We start from the raw sequence: 19,033 nt of genomic DNA, 5'->3' as shown, positions 1-19,033 counted from the left end.
GTGGCTCAGTCGGTTAAGCGTCCGACTTCAGCTCAGGTCACGATCTCACGGGTCCGTGAGCTCGAGCCCCGCGTCGGGCTCTGGGCTGATGGCTCAGAGCCTGGAGCCTGCTTCCGATTCTGTGTCTCCCTCTCTCTCTGCCCCTCCCCCGTTCATGCTCTCTCTCTCTCTCTCTCAAAAATAAACAAACGTTTAAAAATAAATAAATAAATAAATAAATAATGTGATTATAACAATGAAGCTTTGCTTTATTTCCACATTTTCACTTCTAAAAAACAAACTAATTTATCTTTTAAATTTTTTTAAATGCTTATTTATTTTTGAGAGAGAGAGAGAGAGAGAGAGAGAGCATGCAAGCAGGGGAGGGGCAGAGAGAGAGGGAGACACAGAATCCGAAGCAGGCTCCAGGCTCTGAGCTGTCAGCACAGAGCCCGATGTGGGGCTCAAACCCATAAACTGCAATATCATGACTTGAGCCAAAGTCAGACACTCAACTGACTGGGCCACCCAGGCACCCTACCAGTTTATTTTTTTAACTTAAAAATTAAGGAAATGTTTACCTAATGAATATCTATAGTTTCTTAGATGTTATATTTTTATTTTGTAATGTTTGTGTTCTCAGGCCTTTGAAAATCAGAATAACTTAGTTTCATTATGATGAGATCTTACACGTGTAAGTCATTTTTTATTTATTTATTTATTTGTTTGTTTATTTATTTATTTATTTATTTTGAGAGGGAGAGAGACTGCACACAAATGGAGGAGGAGCAGAGAGAGAGAGAGAGAGAGGGAGGAGGATCCCAAGTAGGCTCTGCACGTTAGCACAGAGCCCAAGGCAGGGCTCGATCTCACCACCGTGAGATCATGACCTGAGCCGAAATCAAGAGTCAGACAGTTAACCGAATAAATCACCCAGGCGCCCCTCTTTTTCTTTTTTAAGTGAAGTCCAACCAGTCACAGGATAATGAGTTTCAGTCTCCTTTTTGATTGACCTAAGGTTGGTGATTGCATATCTTCTTCAGCAAGCCAAAGTATTGAGGTTTCCTAAATCCCTAGGCCTCCTCCTCTTCTCTTCTACTTGAATTCTCCCACTTAGCCTGGAAGCAAACAACAGCTTGAGAGAAGCTGTTGAGAGACAGGCAACCATGGGAGAACTCTACACACAATTCCAAAAATAAAAGCTCCTTTTTTATCTTCCCTTAGAATATCGTGGCAAAGAAAATGCCACTGCTGCATCCTAGTGCATTTCTTTGAGAAACAGTCATACCTTTCAATTCACTTCAACAGTTATTTACTAAGTGCCCATCACCAGGGGAGGATCCAGGCCTTATGCTAGTACTGTAGTTACAATAAGCACAACTTGTGACACTCTGTTCCTTAAAAGTTAGCGGTACTCAAGAGGCCTCTCCTTCACTCATAGAACAAAGACAGCTTTGCTCCATTATAGGCAACTCATGTCCTAGGATGTTTCATAAGCCCCAAGTTGGTCTCAACGAGTCCTTGGTGTTTTCCCAACAGTACATAGTGCACGGAAACAGTGTTGGCCTCAGTTTATACATGAGATTTAAACAGTTTCAGCCTCAGTTTACACATGAGTTTTTAACAAAAGTGAATTAAAAGAAAATCATCCTATTAAAAATAATTCATCATGCATGAGAAGTCATTTGCTTTATTTATATAAATGACAGTTGCAACAAGGGTATAAATTAGATATAATTCTATAAACTGGAAGACAGGATACTGACATCCAGACATCATTCTTGTAATGGTCAGTTATATATTCAATATAATAAAAATGTAGAATGTTACAAATATCCACATTTGAGGATTATAAAAAAGAAAGCAAAGATAAGAATTCTGCTGGCCCACTCAGTAACCCACAAGATTTATGTAACAGTTCCCACAAACCGATCTCAGAAACAGAACAATGTTACATTTTCTATGAACACAAACAGTTAAGTACTAGGGATAGTGCTTTATATAATATTGTTTGAGGCAATCTTCATAGGAAATACGATCAAGACTCATAATGGCACAAACGTGATAGGACTTACATTCCCCATTGCAAATTGCACTGCTGTCATAACTCACAAAGAAGTAATTATAGTATTTGATAAACTGCTCACTGTCCAGGACTGCAAATTGCTTAGCTAATGCATACAAACTTTTTGGCTGCAAATCTTCAATGTCATAGGTCTGAGTCAGCATATATTCCAGCTTCCAATCGGATTCTCCCTTTAGATTTGCATCTGTCAGGTTCAAATAATACTGCAACATATCCTATAGCAAAAACAGTCACAAACCCTGGTTCATTCTCTGCCATAAAAAGTACTGCACAGGAAGAAGCGTCCTTATTAGGATATATGTGACATTCTTAATTTAAAGTTGTAGTCATTTAGAAAAAAGTGAGAACTGTTTTGGTTTGCTTTTTTTTTTTTTTTTAAGGAATTCCAGTAGACAAATCTGTATTACTTTTTTTCATTTTAAAAACAATGAAGGAACATATTCTAAACTACACAGAGAGATGTACAAAATACAAAGCTTTGGATTCACACACCTCAGAAGTAACCACTGCTAATAGTTACATATAAATCAGTGTTGTGCTGGAGGTGGCTGGTACCAGCTCACAGAGCCAATTATCAAATTTTTAGGAATCTCGACACTATAATTAAAGTGTTGTTTTTTCCCCCCAGTGAACAACTTGTTAAACATTTATCATCACTCCAGTGTATGTCAAGACATAAGTTGTTCTAGACATTATGTACAAAACAAATATAATTATTTAGAATATGTATACTCTATTTACTATCTCTTGGCTTTTTCAAAAAATTAAGCTATACTATGTATACACTGTTTTGCACTTTTAAAAATAATTAGTGCTATATCAGGGCATCTTTCCATGTCAGTATGTGTATATACATACACACATACATACATATACACATACACACGTATATGTACATGTATACATATATAATATATATATATATGTGTGTGTGCGTGTGTGTGTATGATGCTCAGATCCAAAAATAGGCAACTAATAGTTGTATAAAGAATTCAGTCAATTGTTTTATTTCCTCGTTTAATCAAATGTTTGCAAATTAAATCTGATTTCCCTTGCCTTATTTTCTTCATAAAAACATGCTCTAAGGGACAAGTGAGCTACCTCTTACTAAGTTTATTTAGGGAAAAAAATGCATTTACATCAATAGAGACTTTAATTGAAAATTCTTTTCAAATGATATTAATTAAAAGGGGCAGTACTTATAAGCAAAAAGCCCAGCCCTTCAATGTTAAATTGGTCTAAAATCTAGTCGTGTACAAGCTCCAGAGAACTTTTGTCTCAAAGATAAATGTCCAACTCATTTTTATTTACAAAAAAAACACTGCCAACATGTATTGAGTTCTTACTATAAGCCAAGTATTTTTCTAAGTGCTTTACACATATTTGTTCATGTAATCCTCACAGCAATTCTGTGAAGTCAGTAATACTTAGTTTAATCCTCATTTTAAAGAGGAACAGACTGGAAATACATAAGGAAATTTGATAAAAGAATGCTTGGGGGAGTATGGTTTCGGAGTCTACAGTCACCTTCACAGCTATGTTCTAGAGAAGAGTAATTAATAAATATGGCTTAGTGAAAAGTTTCAGTATGTGTACAAGTCCCCAAATCAGGCCCTGCCCAATGTACTGAACAAATGTCAAGTCCTTAGAAGGACAGAAACAACCTCCCAAAGGCTGATCTCATAATGCCCATACTGAGAAAGTGCTGACCAGCCAAATATAAAAAGAAGACAGACATCATGAGATTTCAACATAGAAACAACGTACATAGTTAAGCTGAAAACATTCAACTAAACTATTGAAAACTATAAAGACATGCATAAATGTGGGGGCAATTCCAAAACTGTGCCAACTTACCAATAGTTTATAATCATGAGGATCATATTGAAATAGTCTGACGCCAGGATTGTTGGTCAGTTTTTCTGCGACACTCTTCACTGGGGTAACAGCAGGAGCCACAAACAAAGAATTTACCGGTCCTCCTGGACAAAACATATGTACATAAACATATTTTTTAATTGAGTTTATCTTTACTAAAAATATAAACAAATGCAAGATTAAGAGATTAACAGACATAACAGCCAAATGATGTATGATCCTTGATGAATCCTGACTTGAAACAACTATAAAGGGACACTTTTGAGAAAATAGAGGAATTTTTATTATGGATTGGTATTAGATGATACTGAAAAATTACTGTTGCTCTTGTTAGGTAGGTAAGTGAATCGTATTAGTATGTAAATTATATAATTAGCCATGTAGTTAATGACAACTGACCAAATGACAATTAAATTATGTGAATTAGCCATATATTTTAGCAATGTATACAGTAGCATGTAGGCTAAAATGGATCTAATGTTTGAGATTTACTTTCAAATACTTGAGAAAAAGAAAAAAGAATAAAGAAGTGAATAGGTAAAGCAAATGTGGCAAAATCCTGATAGATGTTAAATATAAGTGATGGTATGTGGGCGGGGGGGGGGGGGGGGCGTTGTTTAATTATTCTCTTTTAGGTGTATTTGAAAATTTTCATAATAACAAAATCTAAGTTATCACAGGTATACACACACACATACACACAAATACAAAACTAGTTTGTTCTGTACATCTACCTAAAACAATATGCCAATAATTACATAATAAGAACCTGATTGGGGTCACCATGCTTTTATACCTATCTATTACAGGAATGAATTTCTGAGTAAAAAAGCTATCAAATGCTGAAAAATGGTCATTTTTTACCAAGCCTACTTTTTGTAGGTGAAAGAGGTAAAGCATTTTGAAAATTTTCCCCAATTGCTGAAAAAAATAAAAACTGATTTTTTTTTCCTGGCTGACTATTCTAAAATAAGAACGCTTATTTGATTAACTCCCCGTTTCCTGTCCTCGTGAGGAGGTCATCTTTAAAAATAGGTAATCATTGTTTTGTTTGATGCTGAGATTCTCCTATTCTTATCTTTTAATTCTGAGTAGATGACAATGTTGATTATCCCTTAAAATTAAGTGTTTGATCTATTTTAAACCAGTGGTGAATTCTGCTTTTCTCTTCAAATTCTGAGAAGTAAAACAAGTCATATAAAAAGACACTTGAGTCTAGGAAGTAAATAATGAACAGCAGCATTTCTCTAAACTTGAGAATCTAAAAGAAAAGTTGAGTGAGCTAAGGGTTTCAGAGCCTTTTTTGTTGATAGCTATCAAATGCTGGTGGCCCCATGGAGCAAATAGGGAGACACCCAACTGCAGGCCTAAATAGGAAATCGACACTTGCCTTACAAACACAGAAGATATTCAGAAAAATCTGGTGCTGGCAGGTTGATTTAATGAAACTTGTAATTTACTGGTTCAGTAAAAATTACTGGATATTCACTGCTTTGCTCTAGCATCTTGGATTGGGAAGATGCACACAGAACAGCATATTACCTTTTTTATCAGAAAGCACCATAATACTATCTCTGTGAGTGTGTCCATAAAATTGTCCTGCAATGACATTGCTGTATCTTCTAAAAATATCTATCAATTTCTCATTATACAATTCTCTCATTGCTGTGATGTTCCTTGAATGGGGCACATATCCTACTGGGATATGTGCTATGATGTACACCTGGAGAAAGAAACATAATGAGGACTGATGAGAATCTTTTTGCACGTGTATCATAACCAAATGACATTTAGATATCCAAGATTAAAAGTACTGTATATTAATTAAAATTTAGAAAGCAAATATACCATCTCTCCTATTACCAAAAAAAAAAAAAACGATGAAATTATAAAACTATTAGTATCATTCTACTTGCATTTGACTCACTTAAATTACACTGTTGATGATATATAGTAACTGTGATCTTGGTCACAATTTTTTTTTAATCAACAGATGTCAATCAGTCATCAAAGCATTAAAAGCAAAGCAAAATAAAACAAACACAGCAGATTTAATTAAACCATAAGGTGTTTCATGTGAAAACATCTTCAAATTTTAATATCTTTATTAATAGCTGACCCCACTTGAGTTAATAAATACACAAATTTAGCCCCTGTTTATCCCCAGATGATTTTAGTCTCTGGGATCTACCTTCTCCTTATTTTGCTGAGAGGTGTTCAGTGTCTTTTCTAGCCATTCAAACTGATTTGCTGGGTCAGTCTGATTCAGAGTCATGATATTTGGGCCGTAGTACAAGTTTGTGTTTAGACTGATGATCCTAAGGTTCAGATTAGGTGAAACTTTCTGTGAATAAAAGCCACCTACAAAAACAAATTTAAGACACACTCTAGAAAAACACGTACACAGATTCACAGTGACTATGAAAGCAAACTCTTAATTATGGTTTACAAGCCAGTCAGGAAGGTGATACTTATTTCTCATTATTTAGTTTGTACATACATAGGCTGTCATTAAATAAGAATCACTTACTGAAAACCGACTGTGTGCCAGATCCAGTGGTGGGACTTCCACATACTGACCTACCAACAGTTGTATCCGATATTCAGATGAAAATGATATTGGCACTAGGTCATGAGGTGTCAAATTTTAGAAAAGAAACATTAATGCATCAACTCCTACTTTTGCATGTTTGGGGAGTTAAGATGAGAGATATAGTGAAGTACAAAATGCAAAAGTAGGAACACACGTGGACCGTGCCAAAGACTACTATGGGAGAGATGTCAGATAAACCAGACCTGCTACAGTCTTAGTAGCAATGAGACTTAAAGGCAAAATCGCCCTCACACCTGTGAGCCAGCGGTGGTAACACCCAAGGGTCTGCTTCAGTGGTACTTTTGGAGCTAGCACCTGATCTTGGACCTGCTCTCTTTGCCCTGGGCCCACTCACCATCCATGCCTCTCCACAGCTTTCAAACATGACTTACAGCCTCCAAAGAAACGGGCACATCCAGAATGAACACACCCAAGCAAACATTAAAGATCTTAGTCTGAACACATGAATAAAAATAGAGACAAAATAAGGATGAATAAATCTTTCACTTACCTTTCCTTAAAGTATGAATAGCTTCTTCGTCCAACCAGGGCTCCCAGAGATTTGCTACTGCATTGTACACCTTGCTGGTGACTACAGGCAGTTGATCCTGGCCACAAACAATACAATCCACCATTGAAACTTTAAAGATACATAGATTAACTAATTTAAACATTACTTGAGCATTTACTACTATATGAGACATCTGGAGAGGCAAGGATGAGTACTAGATAGGCTTCATCTTCAAGGAATGTATAACTTCGTTAAAGAGACAAAAAAAAATATAATCAATCACCTGTCAGACAATGTGCCAGGTGCCATCATAGAGGTTCTAGCAGGGTAGAAGCATGAACAATCGAGTCCGGCCCAGAGAGTCGGCGGGGGGGGGGGGGGAGTGAAGAAAGCACATCAACCTGCCCTTGAATAATGATTTCATCATGTTGGCAAGAAAGGGCATCAAAATAAAGACAATGGCCCAGACACCAACCCTCACAGTGCTATACACAGAAAAAAGCACTTGTGCCACGTGGTCAGGATATAGGATGGATATGGGAGTGTGCTCATTAAAGAGAAACAGAGGCAGGTGTGAGCCTGAACACACAGGGCCTGGAACAGCACATTGAGAGAATGGAGAAAATTTCATGATTTTAGAATTAAACAAAGTCTTCTGAGATGTTCACACCAGTATAAAGCTTTTGAACTTTCTGAATGAAGACTGACAACCACATGCTTTTGATTTGGAGAAGTCTCTTTATATGAACATGTTTTGATTTTTTGTAAGCAATGTGTACATAAAACATTTTTATTATCATAAAGTATTTTTATCATCCTATTTTATCACATTATAATAAAGGATCTTAGCTCTGCGGGGCACCTGGGTGGCTCAGTCGGTTAAACGTCCAACTTCAGCTCAGGTCATGATCTCACGGTTCGTGAGTTCGAACCCGGTGTCGGGCTCTGTGCTGACAGCCGAGAGCCTGAAGCCTGCTTCGCATTCTGTCTCTCTCTCTCTGTGCCCCTCCCCCCGCTCATGCTCGCAATCTGTCTCTGTCAAAAATAAATAAACTTAAAAAAAATTTTTTTTAAGGATCTTTAAGGAAGAAAAAAATACCCAAAACTTTAAGAAAGTATATACTGAGGGACACCTGGGTGTCTCAGTCAGTTGCGTGAACAAGCCCTGACTTTGATTCAAGTCACGATCTCACAGTTGTGAGACTGAGTCCTGTGTCGGGCTCCATGCCCAGCATGGAGCCTGCTTGGGATTTTCTCTCCCTCTCTCTGCCTCTCTCTCTCTTTCTCTCTCTCGCTATCTCTAATAATAAAAATAAAATAATAATAATAATAATAATAATTTTAAATTTAAAATAAATTTAAAAAAAGAAAGTGCATACTGAATAAAAATCCAAAAATCACTTGTGAAATTAAATAATTATTCCTATTTTCTTGTTTTAAAAATTATATTAATAAACAGAAGCCATTTCCTTCACACTCCTCCTTTTCTTCTGCATATTAGTGACATAGATCTATTTCTTAAAGTAATTTTCCCATCAGCACTAGTTAAAATGCTTAGTTATTTTCCAAGATGACACCCAAGTCACATTAGTTCCTAATACATATGCCTAATACACGATGAAAACAGAAATACATTCAGGGAAAGTAATAACTAAATGACTTGTTCTAACTAGAACTATTAGTATATTTTTAATTTGTGTCAGATATCAGACTCCTCTGTCTGAAAATTATACTGAATACTAAAAATTATGACTTATAGGCCAACCCAGATTCTGATTAAAACTTGGTCACATGATCATCATCAAAAATCTGAAAGTGTTAGCTATGTGTATCCCAAAGTATTGGGACAGATGCCAAAATACTGGAATGGTCATATGAAATCTTAAAATTATATAAAATTACTGTAGAGTTTTCTCTCAATTTTAGTTATGAGAAATGTGAGCATCAGAGAAGTTAGATGATTCATTCAGGGACAGCTGGTCAGTTCCTGGGTTGGTCTAAATTCCAGGTCTTTCCAGTGTCACTCCTATGTCCAATTATTAATTGTACGATGCCATCATCTCAATACTCTTTGGCTGTGACATGTGCAGTGCCGAGAAATGAGGTATAATGGGAAGTGACCCACCCATAAGTTTGGTGGCGCCAATCTTGCCAGTGTAGGAGTAAATGAGGACCCTGGCCCAGACTGCCTCCTTGGGCGGCAACTGGAAGGAGTCCCTAGGCTGCCCACACTAATATCTACTTCTGATGTAATGGGTGGGGACACGCATCTACATATGCATGTTTAGGTAGTTATGTTTATGTGTATGTTTATGAGATTTTAATGGAGAAATAATACTTATTAAAGTATCTGCTTGATTTGTTACTAACAGTTTTGTTACTAACATTCACCAGAATTCCATCTCAGCTAACAGTCTGTAGGAGATTTTGTTGTGGGGCTTTCATGTTACATTGACATTCCTGAAACTGGCGTGGAAGGGTGGAAGCAGAATAATAGAAAGAAGATTTTCAGATATAAAGTTACAAGCTAGAAAGACAAAAAAAATTAACTCTTTAAAGTATACGGGCTGCCCAATTTACCCTAGTTATACATACGATAAGATATATTTTAGAATTTGTATATTATCTATATCTGTGAATCACTATAAGATTTGACTTCACAAAGACAGAAATAAAAGTAAAATAAAACAAATCCCCAAAGGAGTTAGGGAAAACGTATCCCACATGTTGCTGCTTACTGCTCCAATAACTACCACTCCACTTATTGAGGGCATAATATGTACCAGGTAGAAAGCTACGCCCTATTCATGTAATATCACTAATTCTCACGGAAACTTCTGAGGGTGGGTGTTATTGCTCCTATTTACAAATGAGTGACTTATGGGTCAAGGACATTAAGCGAATTATCCAAGTTGGCCAAGCTATCAGGAGCAGGGCAGGATAAGGCTTTACATTCTAGTAAATACAACTCTAAACCCCACATGTTCTCCACTATGTCAATCTGTCTGTCACCTAAAGCATATAAAAAACAATGTGGGTAGCTCCTGGTTTCTAGAGATTGTTCATCCCCAAGCATCTTCCCTGTGTGGTCTCACATCTCAATAGTAACAAAGTTGACCACTGGTTTAGAGGATGACTCACAAAGACTAACACATTGTTCATCTCAAGCCCAGAGGCCAGTGCCAAAAAGTTACTTGAAACAAGTTCATCCTAGAGTACAACGTCTCAAAATCCCTGTATTTAGGTGATCAAAATGCTCACTAAGCATTCTTGTGGCCTGAGATGGAAAAGATATTCTAAGCAAGAAGATAAATCTAGACAGAGAGGCATGAAAGTAAATATTGTGTTCAGGAATACTGAGTATGTTAATCTGGCAAGAACAAGGGATGTATGCAAGAATGTTAGTCTAATTGAACACAAAAGATCCAGGATGTGGGCTCTATCACTACACGATTGTGACCACTTGAACAAGCAACTTGACATTTTGGGGACTCAGTTTTCTCATCCATAAAATGAAGAGCTGATCTAGACTAAGGGTCACCAAACTTTTCCTATACAGGGCCAAATAATAAATATTTTAAGCTTATGGGCCATATGGTCTCTCTTGCCACAATTCTACTCTGCTGTTCTAGTGCAAAATCAGAAATCAGCCACAGGCAATACAGAAAGAATAGCCATGGCTCTGTTCTAATAAAACTTTATTAACAAAAGCAAGTGGTAGGCCAAATTTGGACCACAGGTCATAGTGTGTCAAGTCCTGGACTAAAACACTAAAACTCTGAGATATCTTGAATCTGTCCAAATCTAAGATTCTACACTAGTATAACAGGACCCTCCAGCCAGGGCTAGTATCCGACCGTTATGCACAGGCTATTTAACAAACCGCCACACTGATAGGTTAAGGCCTGAGCTTATCGGTCATCAAATATTCTAAACACAATCTCTGTCTTGAGTGGTATCTTAATTAGATAAACTGGGCCCAAACAGGAACTTCCCTCTTTGGTTCTTATGACAGTTTGTTATGATCAGAGCGTGGGGAGCTTGGTCTGCCTAAGAGAAGTTCTGAAAAATGTAAACATTTGTCAATATCAACCTTCCTTGCCAACCTTTATCATAAAATGTGAATGAACAACACTGTTATTCAAAAGAAAGTAGAAACTGAGGAAGATTATGAGGGAAAACAAGAATCAATAATCCACAAACTAGGCAATTTGCTTCCAAAACTCACTATGGACATATCTTTTTATGGATTAGGGAGAATCACTTTAAAGTCCCCAAATCACTTGTCTTACCTTCTTCAGTGGTTATTAACAGTGCACTCTACCTCCATGAGCCCCACTCCCACGTCTTATCATCAGCTAGTTATTGTCAGAATTTTGACAGTACTAATGGGAAAATTCCTTGAAACACTTTTGGAGTTTACATCAAATTTACCTGTGGCCAATAGTCATGATTACCCAGTGCAGGGAAAACCTGGAGATTTGGAAAGACACTCTGGATGGTGGTTGTCATATTAGCAATCACATTTATGACTGAGTCTGTTGAGAGTTCATGCACAGGAACGTGAGGTGGGCTATCCCTGCAAAGGAGACAGAATCATAGCAAAATCAACTTCTGTAAAAAGTCACTAGACATGCATGATGCCTGGTTGTATTATCATTGCACACTTCCACGATAAAACAACAGATGATTATTAAAAGAGCTGATAAACGACTCTTCATTTATCTTTCTCCCACAGAGTATCCCATTTTAAAAACTGTGTGATACAACAGATAAGCAGGAAATCTCAGCCTATTACACTGCTTGACTGAAGATTTGTGAGAGGCAAATAGTTGAGCAATTAAAAGCACAGATTCCAGAGCTAAAATGCCTGGATTCAAATTCCAGCTTTGCCATTTACTAGCTGTGTACACTTGAACAAGTTACTTAGATGCCCAGCCTTCATTTCTTCATCTGTAAAATGGGGATAATAATATCAAATGCAAATGTTAAATGAGGTATAATTTAAACATTAGTTAAATAGCACCGGTCATTACTGCAGGCATAGGGAATACAAACCTTACCACTCTGTCATCATGACAGACAGAATTAATTAATTATGCCACCAGAAGATAATGTTTACAAAATTGCTATTCTCTACCTCTGCCCTTTGCCCACTTGTGCCCTCTCTCTCTCTCAAAAAAAAAAAAAAAAAACCAGAAACAAAAACAAAACAAAACCTAATTAATTAATATTCGTAGGAATTCAGCATTCTAATGAAGCTTAGGTCACTGTAGATAAATATTGAGCAACTAACAGTATTTATATACTCACTTACCCTGTCCATATCATGAAAGATGCTTCTTGTCCTGAATTTTTAATGAAATCAAATGCTGACAAAATAAGGTGATATGGAGAATCACACAGAACATCTCCAAAAGGACCAGGATTGGAGGCATTTACGCCTTTAGATGAAGCACACACTTTGGTGCGGTCATCTGTGATGTGGTAAGTAGGGTCTAAGTGTAAATCAGTCACATGCCAAAACTGTCCTGTTGATTAGAAAAGAAATGGTGTTAAATCTACTTCCCTTTAGGTATTCCCATACACATATTTACAGTAAGACTGGAGACAGTTACTCCTCCCTGTGATGGAGTAAAACCCTAGTAATTTAAATGTTCATTTGCTCTGAAAGTAAATACAATACTTTCCTGTCAGTAGATGAGGATCCCAAAGATAGTGGGAAGAATTTACTAAAATTTACTATTTACATGGGTCAGAACTGATGAGCTCACTGACGGCGTGCCTACGTAAAAAAGACTATGTAACAAACGTAAACTGCATAATGAAATACAGGGAGACATACTTCAGATGGGTCAATAATAATATTGTGTATTAATAGTATGTTTCCTTCCTTGCAGAATTTATGGTTTTAGAATTTATTTATGTGCTTCTTGTGGAAAAACTAACATAGAAACATGATGTGGTCTGTTTGGGTTACAGAGTGGATAGATTGCAAAACCAGAAACTAAATCTCACTCCTAATTTCTTGTAAAACCTGGCCTCTCAACATTAATGGAAAAAGAGTATAAATGTTTAATACTAGCTTTAAACCAAAAGTAGGAATTTCCAGAGGCTCTTAAAAGCTACTAAATATAGGAACATCTTCTAGCATACACTTGTATCAAATGTTGATAATATTAAGGAAAGCATTTGTTAAAGAGGATGCTTCCATTCGGTTTTCAGTGAGAAACCTGGAACCCATTGGATACCATGGGAAAGATTCTTTAATTAAAGGAAATAGTAGTACTAATATTCAGAGTAGTGTCTCTCTTTATTAAGCATTTGTGCCAGGCATTATAATAAAGAAACTAAATATACTATGCCATTTTATTCTCGAAACCACTCTCTTGAAGTAGGAATCACTGTTCTCATTTTAGAGGGGAGAAATGAAAGCTGGGTCCATTAGGAAATCTGCTCAGGTATACACAGCTAACAAACAGCACAGTCAGAATCTGAGCCCCACTTCGAAAGGCCCTCCAGCTTGTGTATACATAAGTTACATATATCTTCTATGATTTTGCTGCCTTCTCATATGCAATTAATAAATTATTTTAGTATTGAGGCTTTTCACACTTTGAATTTGGAGTTTACTCTGATTATGACTAGTTTATATCAGAAATGACATAGCAGCACATACTACAACAGAAACATGGAGCAAACAAGTAGAATGCAAACTTTTATCTACCTATACAAAGATGATAAAAGCTTATGTATGTATATGAGCAAACACCTGAATAGGACCCAAAGCTGGGATAAGAAAGTAAAAAACTGAAAACCGTTAATTTGTTAGGGTGGAAACGTTAAGTTATATTTGGGTTGTTTTTTCTCCACAACATTATTATGATTTTACAACATATTTAAGTTCACAGCTAAGACATGGTAGACAAGAGATCCAGAAGAAAGTAGACATAAAACAGTCTTTATGATCAATTACTTTGTATCTTATCCCCATTTGAAAATACATGCCAAGAGTAATTTATTTTCTTCTTTAATGCAGAAAATACTCCAGCTTCCATTTCTAGCCCAGACTTACTGTATCCAACACACAAAGTGAGGTTGACAAATAGCTCAGAATCATCCTGGAGGCTGTCCTTCCTTGAGGTATAAATATATAGTGCATCTCAATTTTATTTAAACATGTTTTTAATGATTTGTAGAATATTAAGGTATAATAAGCTATACACAGAACAGTATAGTGTTATGGTTAAGATGGGGAACTCCAGAGTCAGACTACCTGACTTCAAATCCAAGCTCTATTTATTAATCTAGCTGTGTGATCCTGGCTTGTTTTATCTGCAAAATGGAAAGAATATTACTGCCTTCTGTATGAAGGTTAAGTGACTTGGTAGAAGTAAAGCTCTTAGAACATACCTGGCATCTAGTAACCTCAGTGTTAGTTATACTGTTAATATTTTGACGGGGCACCTGGGTGGCTCAGTCAGTTAAGTGTCTGACTTCAGCTCAGGTCATGATCTCATGGTTCGTGAGTTCAAGCCCCACGTTGGGCTCTGTGCCGACAGCTCAGAGCCTGAAGCCTGCTTCAGATTCTGTGTCTCCCTCTCTCTCTCTCTCTCTCTCTCTCTCTCTCTCTCTCTCTCTCTCTCTGTCCCTCCCCTGCTCACGCTCTCTCTCTCACAAAAATAAATAAACATTTAAAAAAAAAAGTTATACTGTTTTTATTTTGTAACCCTAAGCCTGAATTTGAGATTGAACTTCTTCATTTCCAAGTAACACTTAAAATTTATCAGGTACTTACTGTAAGTTTATTGCCTTTTTTAATGTTTTACATGTATTAACTCATCATTATTTTCATTTTAAAGATAAGGACACAGAGATTAAGTCCAAGTCACATGTGTCATACACAACAGAGTCAAGATAGAGATTCAGGAAGTCTGATTCCGGATTCCATGTTGCTCTTAACCACTGTATCACTTGCCTCTATGTGTGCTCACATTCAACTGTCCTTCCGTGTCACTCGCCTCACATAAAATACATAACACCTACATGAGATACTGTGACAATTAAGGGACATGAGATAATAAGTATACTAAAATTTTATAAACCAAAACTGGAAACACATTAAGAATACATCTCCAGTACCTAGATTTGTATGTCCTCAGCATCTAGAACATGACCTATAGTAGGCCCTCAGTAAACATTCCTTAATGAGGCACAGGCAGATTTCAGGATTTCCTCAAGATCACATGGTGACTCATTAATGAGAGCTGAACTAGAACCAGTCCCTCCAGACTCCCAGTCTAGCACTCTTTCCACTACACTGCACCACCAGACAGATAAGTGAGGAGGTAATTATTTAGATGCACTGAAGAAAGTCTTTAAATAGAAGCCAAGAGTTCTGACAGGTTCTTAACCTGGGATTTATGAATAATGAACCTCTGGAGGCCTTACCTTCCACTTCTAATTAAATTATATATAAAGTGCTCTCTGTGTGTGTGTGTGTGTGTGTGTGTGTGTGTGTGTGTGTGTGTCTAAGGCCACAGACCTGGCCTTTGGCCAAGCCCTACTCCACTACAGATTCTTTGATTTGTGGTCCAAAGTTCATTTCACCACACAATGATTTCTTTCTTGTTCTGCAGATAACCTTTAAGAAGATTTCCACAAATGTATGTGTGTATACATGTGTGTGTTGTTAATATACCTAGATAAATGCTCAACATTATATACCAAAAAACTTATGGTTTAGCTAAAAAAAATTGTAATCTATCCTAAAAAAAAACTAGTAAACAATAATTCAGATGTTTGGACACATCTGAATTGTTTAAAATAGGTATTTTTGGTTTTTTGTTTATAAGGTCAGTTCCTACCAAATACCTCAGCAGGCCTTGACCTACTAACTCTAATCAGAGATGTGGACAAACACACCCAGGTGAAGTCTCCTGGGTTGTTGTCCTCTGACCACTGAGACTTGACAGAACAGAAAGTTGAGACTGGGAATTTACACACACACACACACACACACACACACACACACACACACCAATTAAGCACAGGCCAGTTATGGTGAGTGTTATAAAGGAAGCATTTCCGGATGGGGTCAGGTGAAGAGAGAGAGTATCACATCAAGTAGAAAACATGTAAAATAATATAGCCAATGCGAAACTGCTGAGTCAACACTTCAGCAAGTCTCTGAACCCCATCCCTTCCTCCTCCCTAAGTGACTCAGCCTTCTAGTTTCCATATGAAAACGGGGAGGTGTAAGTGGAGCTGCCCTAGACACCACAAAGTTGTTGCTGAGGACTTAAGCAATCAGATCCTTAAAACCAAACAGTAAATTTGCCAATGGGTATTCCCAATGGGTAGCAACCTGGGACATTTTATTTCAAAATCCTGAACAGTCACCTAACTAAAGAAAAACAACACAAGCTTCAATAAAAGCAGAAACCAACATACATAAGTATTTGGGGATGATTTCTCGTTATGACCGACAGTTAAGAAACCAGATTCACAGTTCTTGCTTTCAACCTGACAGCTGAGTCACGAGAACTTGGCTCTCACGCAAAGAGGAGGTATTTTTTTCAGAGCATTTCCAGAGCCTTGTGAGAAAGCAAAAGCGTCAGAGAACAGCACCAAGCACTGTGCTAAGTTTCAGAGGCGGCTAAGTCCCCAAACACAGAACAGAATTCCACCTATCAAAATTCCCCCCCTCTAAAGAACAGAACAATTCTTTTCAAAGGGTGTCAGGCAGGTGGGGTTACCTTGACCTTTGAAAGGGAAGGCTCAAAAGGCACCCTAAAATCTAAAATTTGTTTAACAAGTTGTTGGGTCCCAATTCTGAGTTTCATATTCCATAGGTCTGGAGTGGGCTGAAAACCTGCATTTCTAAGAAGTTTGGGTGACGCTGATGCCGCTGGTCCCAGGCGGACCACAAAAGGGATTGCATTAAACTTGTTAAGTATGATTAAAATTGATCCCGCCCACAGACAGTCCGGTAACATCCAGGTAAAGTGAAATAAAGGCCCCACGAGTTCTAACGTAGACTAAGAGGTGAGTAGCACCGAAACTCTGGCAGGAGGAGTAAGAAGAAAAGGCCAACAAACCCGGCGGGCAGGACAGAAGATACTAGAAGTCCCACTGAAATGTACACCCCTATGGGGAAAAGGAAGCTCCGTACTCCCTGTGCTCTGGGCAGATTCGGGGCCCGTGGGAATGAGGGACATCCAACTTCTAGCTTCGGTTCTGCTTGAGACGTGCACATTTCCTTCCTCCCGCCCCCGGAACAAACGCGCAGAGGAACCTAGTCTCCCGCAGCTCCTTGCAGCGCCCCCACTGGCCAAGGGTACTTTCTCCAGCCACCGGGACCTTCCGCTGGTCGCCTGGCGCTCTCCTCCCGCAGTTGCCCTCGCCCTCCCCGCGCCCGGCGCGTCTGGCTCCACTCCCCTCCACTCCCCGGAGCCTCGGCCGCGGCGCACTGCTGCCCCCACGCACTTTTCCAGTCGCGCGGGCGCTTTGGCCCGTTGTTCTCGGGCAGCTCCCGGGAGGGAAGGGGTCGCGGACTCACCCACAGCCGGAGCTGAACTCTCGGGCGCCAGGGGCAGGCCGAACCCGGGACTGCCACGCCAGGCGAGCAACAGGCAGCAGACAAGCGCGCCCAGCAGAGCCATCACGGGTCAAAGCCACCGGCCTGGGAGACTGAGGCTGTCTGGCTTGGGGGTGGAGAGAAGGCAGAAGAAGGGTGAGGGTGTAGACGCCCTGCAGTCACGTGCGAGGGCAGATTCCGCAAAAGGTCAGCTCGTTTGACCTTCAGCAACTGTCTAGCGATGATCTGCCCTCTTATGCCTTCCATCAATGACTGGCCAGGGAAGGAATGTGCTTGGGCACACACTTCAAGCAGATCATCTTCCCTAAATGCTGCCTGGCCTTAAACAGATGGGGCTCTGCTGCAGAAGACATGCAGAGAACCTTGAAGCATGAGAATTTGGAGGAGGGCAGCAGAAGTTTTGGATAGCACAGCTATCTCAAAGGGCGGTCCCTGGACTAGAAGCATCAGCACTACCTGGGAATTTTAGTAAGAAATGAAAATTTTTAGGTCGTATTCCAGACCAATTATATCAAAAACTCAGGAAGGAGTGTAAAAATGGTCCAGTAATTTGTGTTTTTAATAGCCCTCCAGGTGATGCTAAAGTGATGGGGATGTTTGAGAACCACTGCTCAAAGACACAGGATTTTAGGGGCTTTTGGGTGGCTCAGTCGGTTGAGTGTCTGACTTCCACTCAGGTCATGATCTCAGGGTTGGTGGGTTTGAGCTGGCAGAGCGCTCTGTGCTGACAGCTCAGAGCCTAGAGCCTGTTGTGGATTCTGTGGCTCCCTCTCTCTCTGCCCCTCCCCTGCTCACACTCTGCCCCTCTCTCCCTCTCTCTCAAAAATAAAAAAACATTTAAAAATTAAAAAAAAAGACACAGGGTCTTGGTTTTTAGTTTGTTTAGGGGGTTTGTTTGTTTGTTTGTTTACACCTGAGTTAGAACGTCTCAGAACTGTGGTTTATGCAGTCCAGAGACACATGACAAGCATAAGTAGAGCCAGTTGCTTTTACTCTCCTAAAGAATTTTTAAAGTTACTTAGTCTGACAATGGGGCCAAGATCCCCAAATTGTTTCAGGTTCTGTGTTTCTTCTCTAACCATTTATGAGGGTGCTGGTCTCTTTAAGATAAAGATGTGGAATTCCTTGGGAGAAAAAAATATCCTGCAGGATGACTAACTTCATAAAAGAGGTCATAAAATGTATTTGTTTCCCATCAGAGGAAACCTTATATTGTATCCTGTGTAATTTAATGGGAAAGTGCCACATGAAAGAGGCTTTGAAATAGTAATCAAGGTGCCTCCATTTTGTTTCATGTACTGCCAGAGTGGTTAAGTCCTGCCTCAGTTTTAGGATAATTGAAAAGCCTTTCTAGAACCAAAATGTTTTCCAATGGTGGACAGAATG

The 19,033-nt window shown here is 38.6% G+C and overlaps 1 protein-coding gene across 1 annotated transcript; it reads right to left on the bottom strand.

The window, feature by feature from the left end:
- Positions 1 to 1,649: 1,649 nt before the first annotated feature.
- On the bottom strand, positions 1,650 to 17,847 carry SMPDL3A (sphingomyelin phosphodiesterase acid like 3A). The gene is made up of 8 exons (XM_060616551.3): positions 17,609 to 17,847; positions 12,365 to 12,578; positions 11,482 to 11,626; positions 7,048 to 7,144; positions 6,135 to 6,304; positions 5,486 to 5,666; positions 3,923 to 4,047; positions 1,650 to 2,280 (listed from the first exon to the last, which is right to left on the bottom strand). Exons 1-8 carry the CDS (start codon positions 17,709 to 17,711, stop codon positions 1,963 to 1,965), a joined length of 1,353 nt encoding a protein of 450 aa, XP_060472534.3. The 5' UTR covers positions 17,712 to 17,847; the 3' UTR covers positions 1,650 to 1,962.
- Between the last annotated feature and the right edge of the window lie 1,186 nt (positions 17,848 to 19,033).

The sequence above is a fragment of the Panthera onca genome, chromosome B2 (genome assembly GCF_046562875.1).
Source record: "Panthera onca isolate mPanOnc1 chromosome B2, mPanOnc1 haplotype 2, whole genome shotgun sequence".
NCBI classification, from domain to species: domain Eukaryota; kingdom Metazoa; phylum Chordata; class Mammalia; order Carnivora; family Felidae; genus Panthera; species Panthera onca.
Note: the sequence above shows the minus strand (reverse complement) of the source record. Positions and strands in the feature narration are given on the sequence as shown.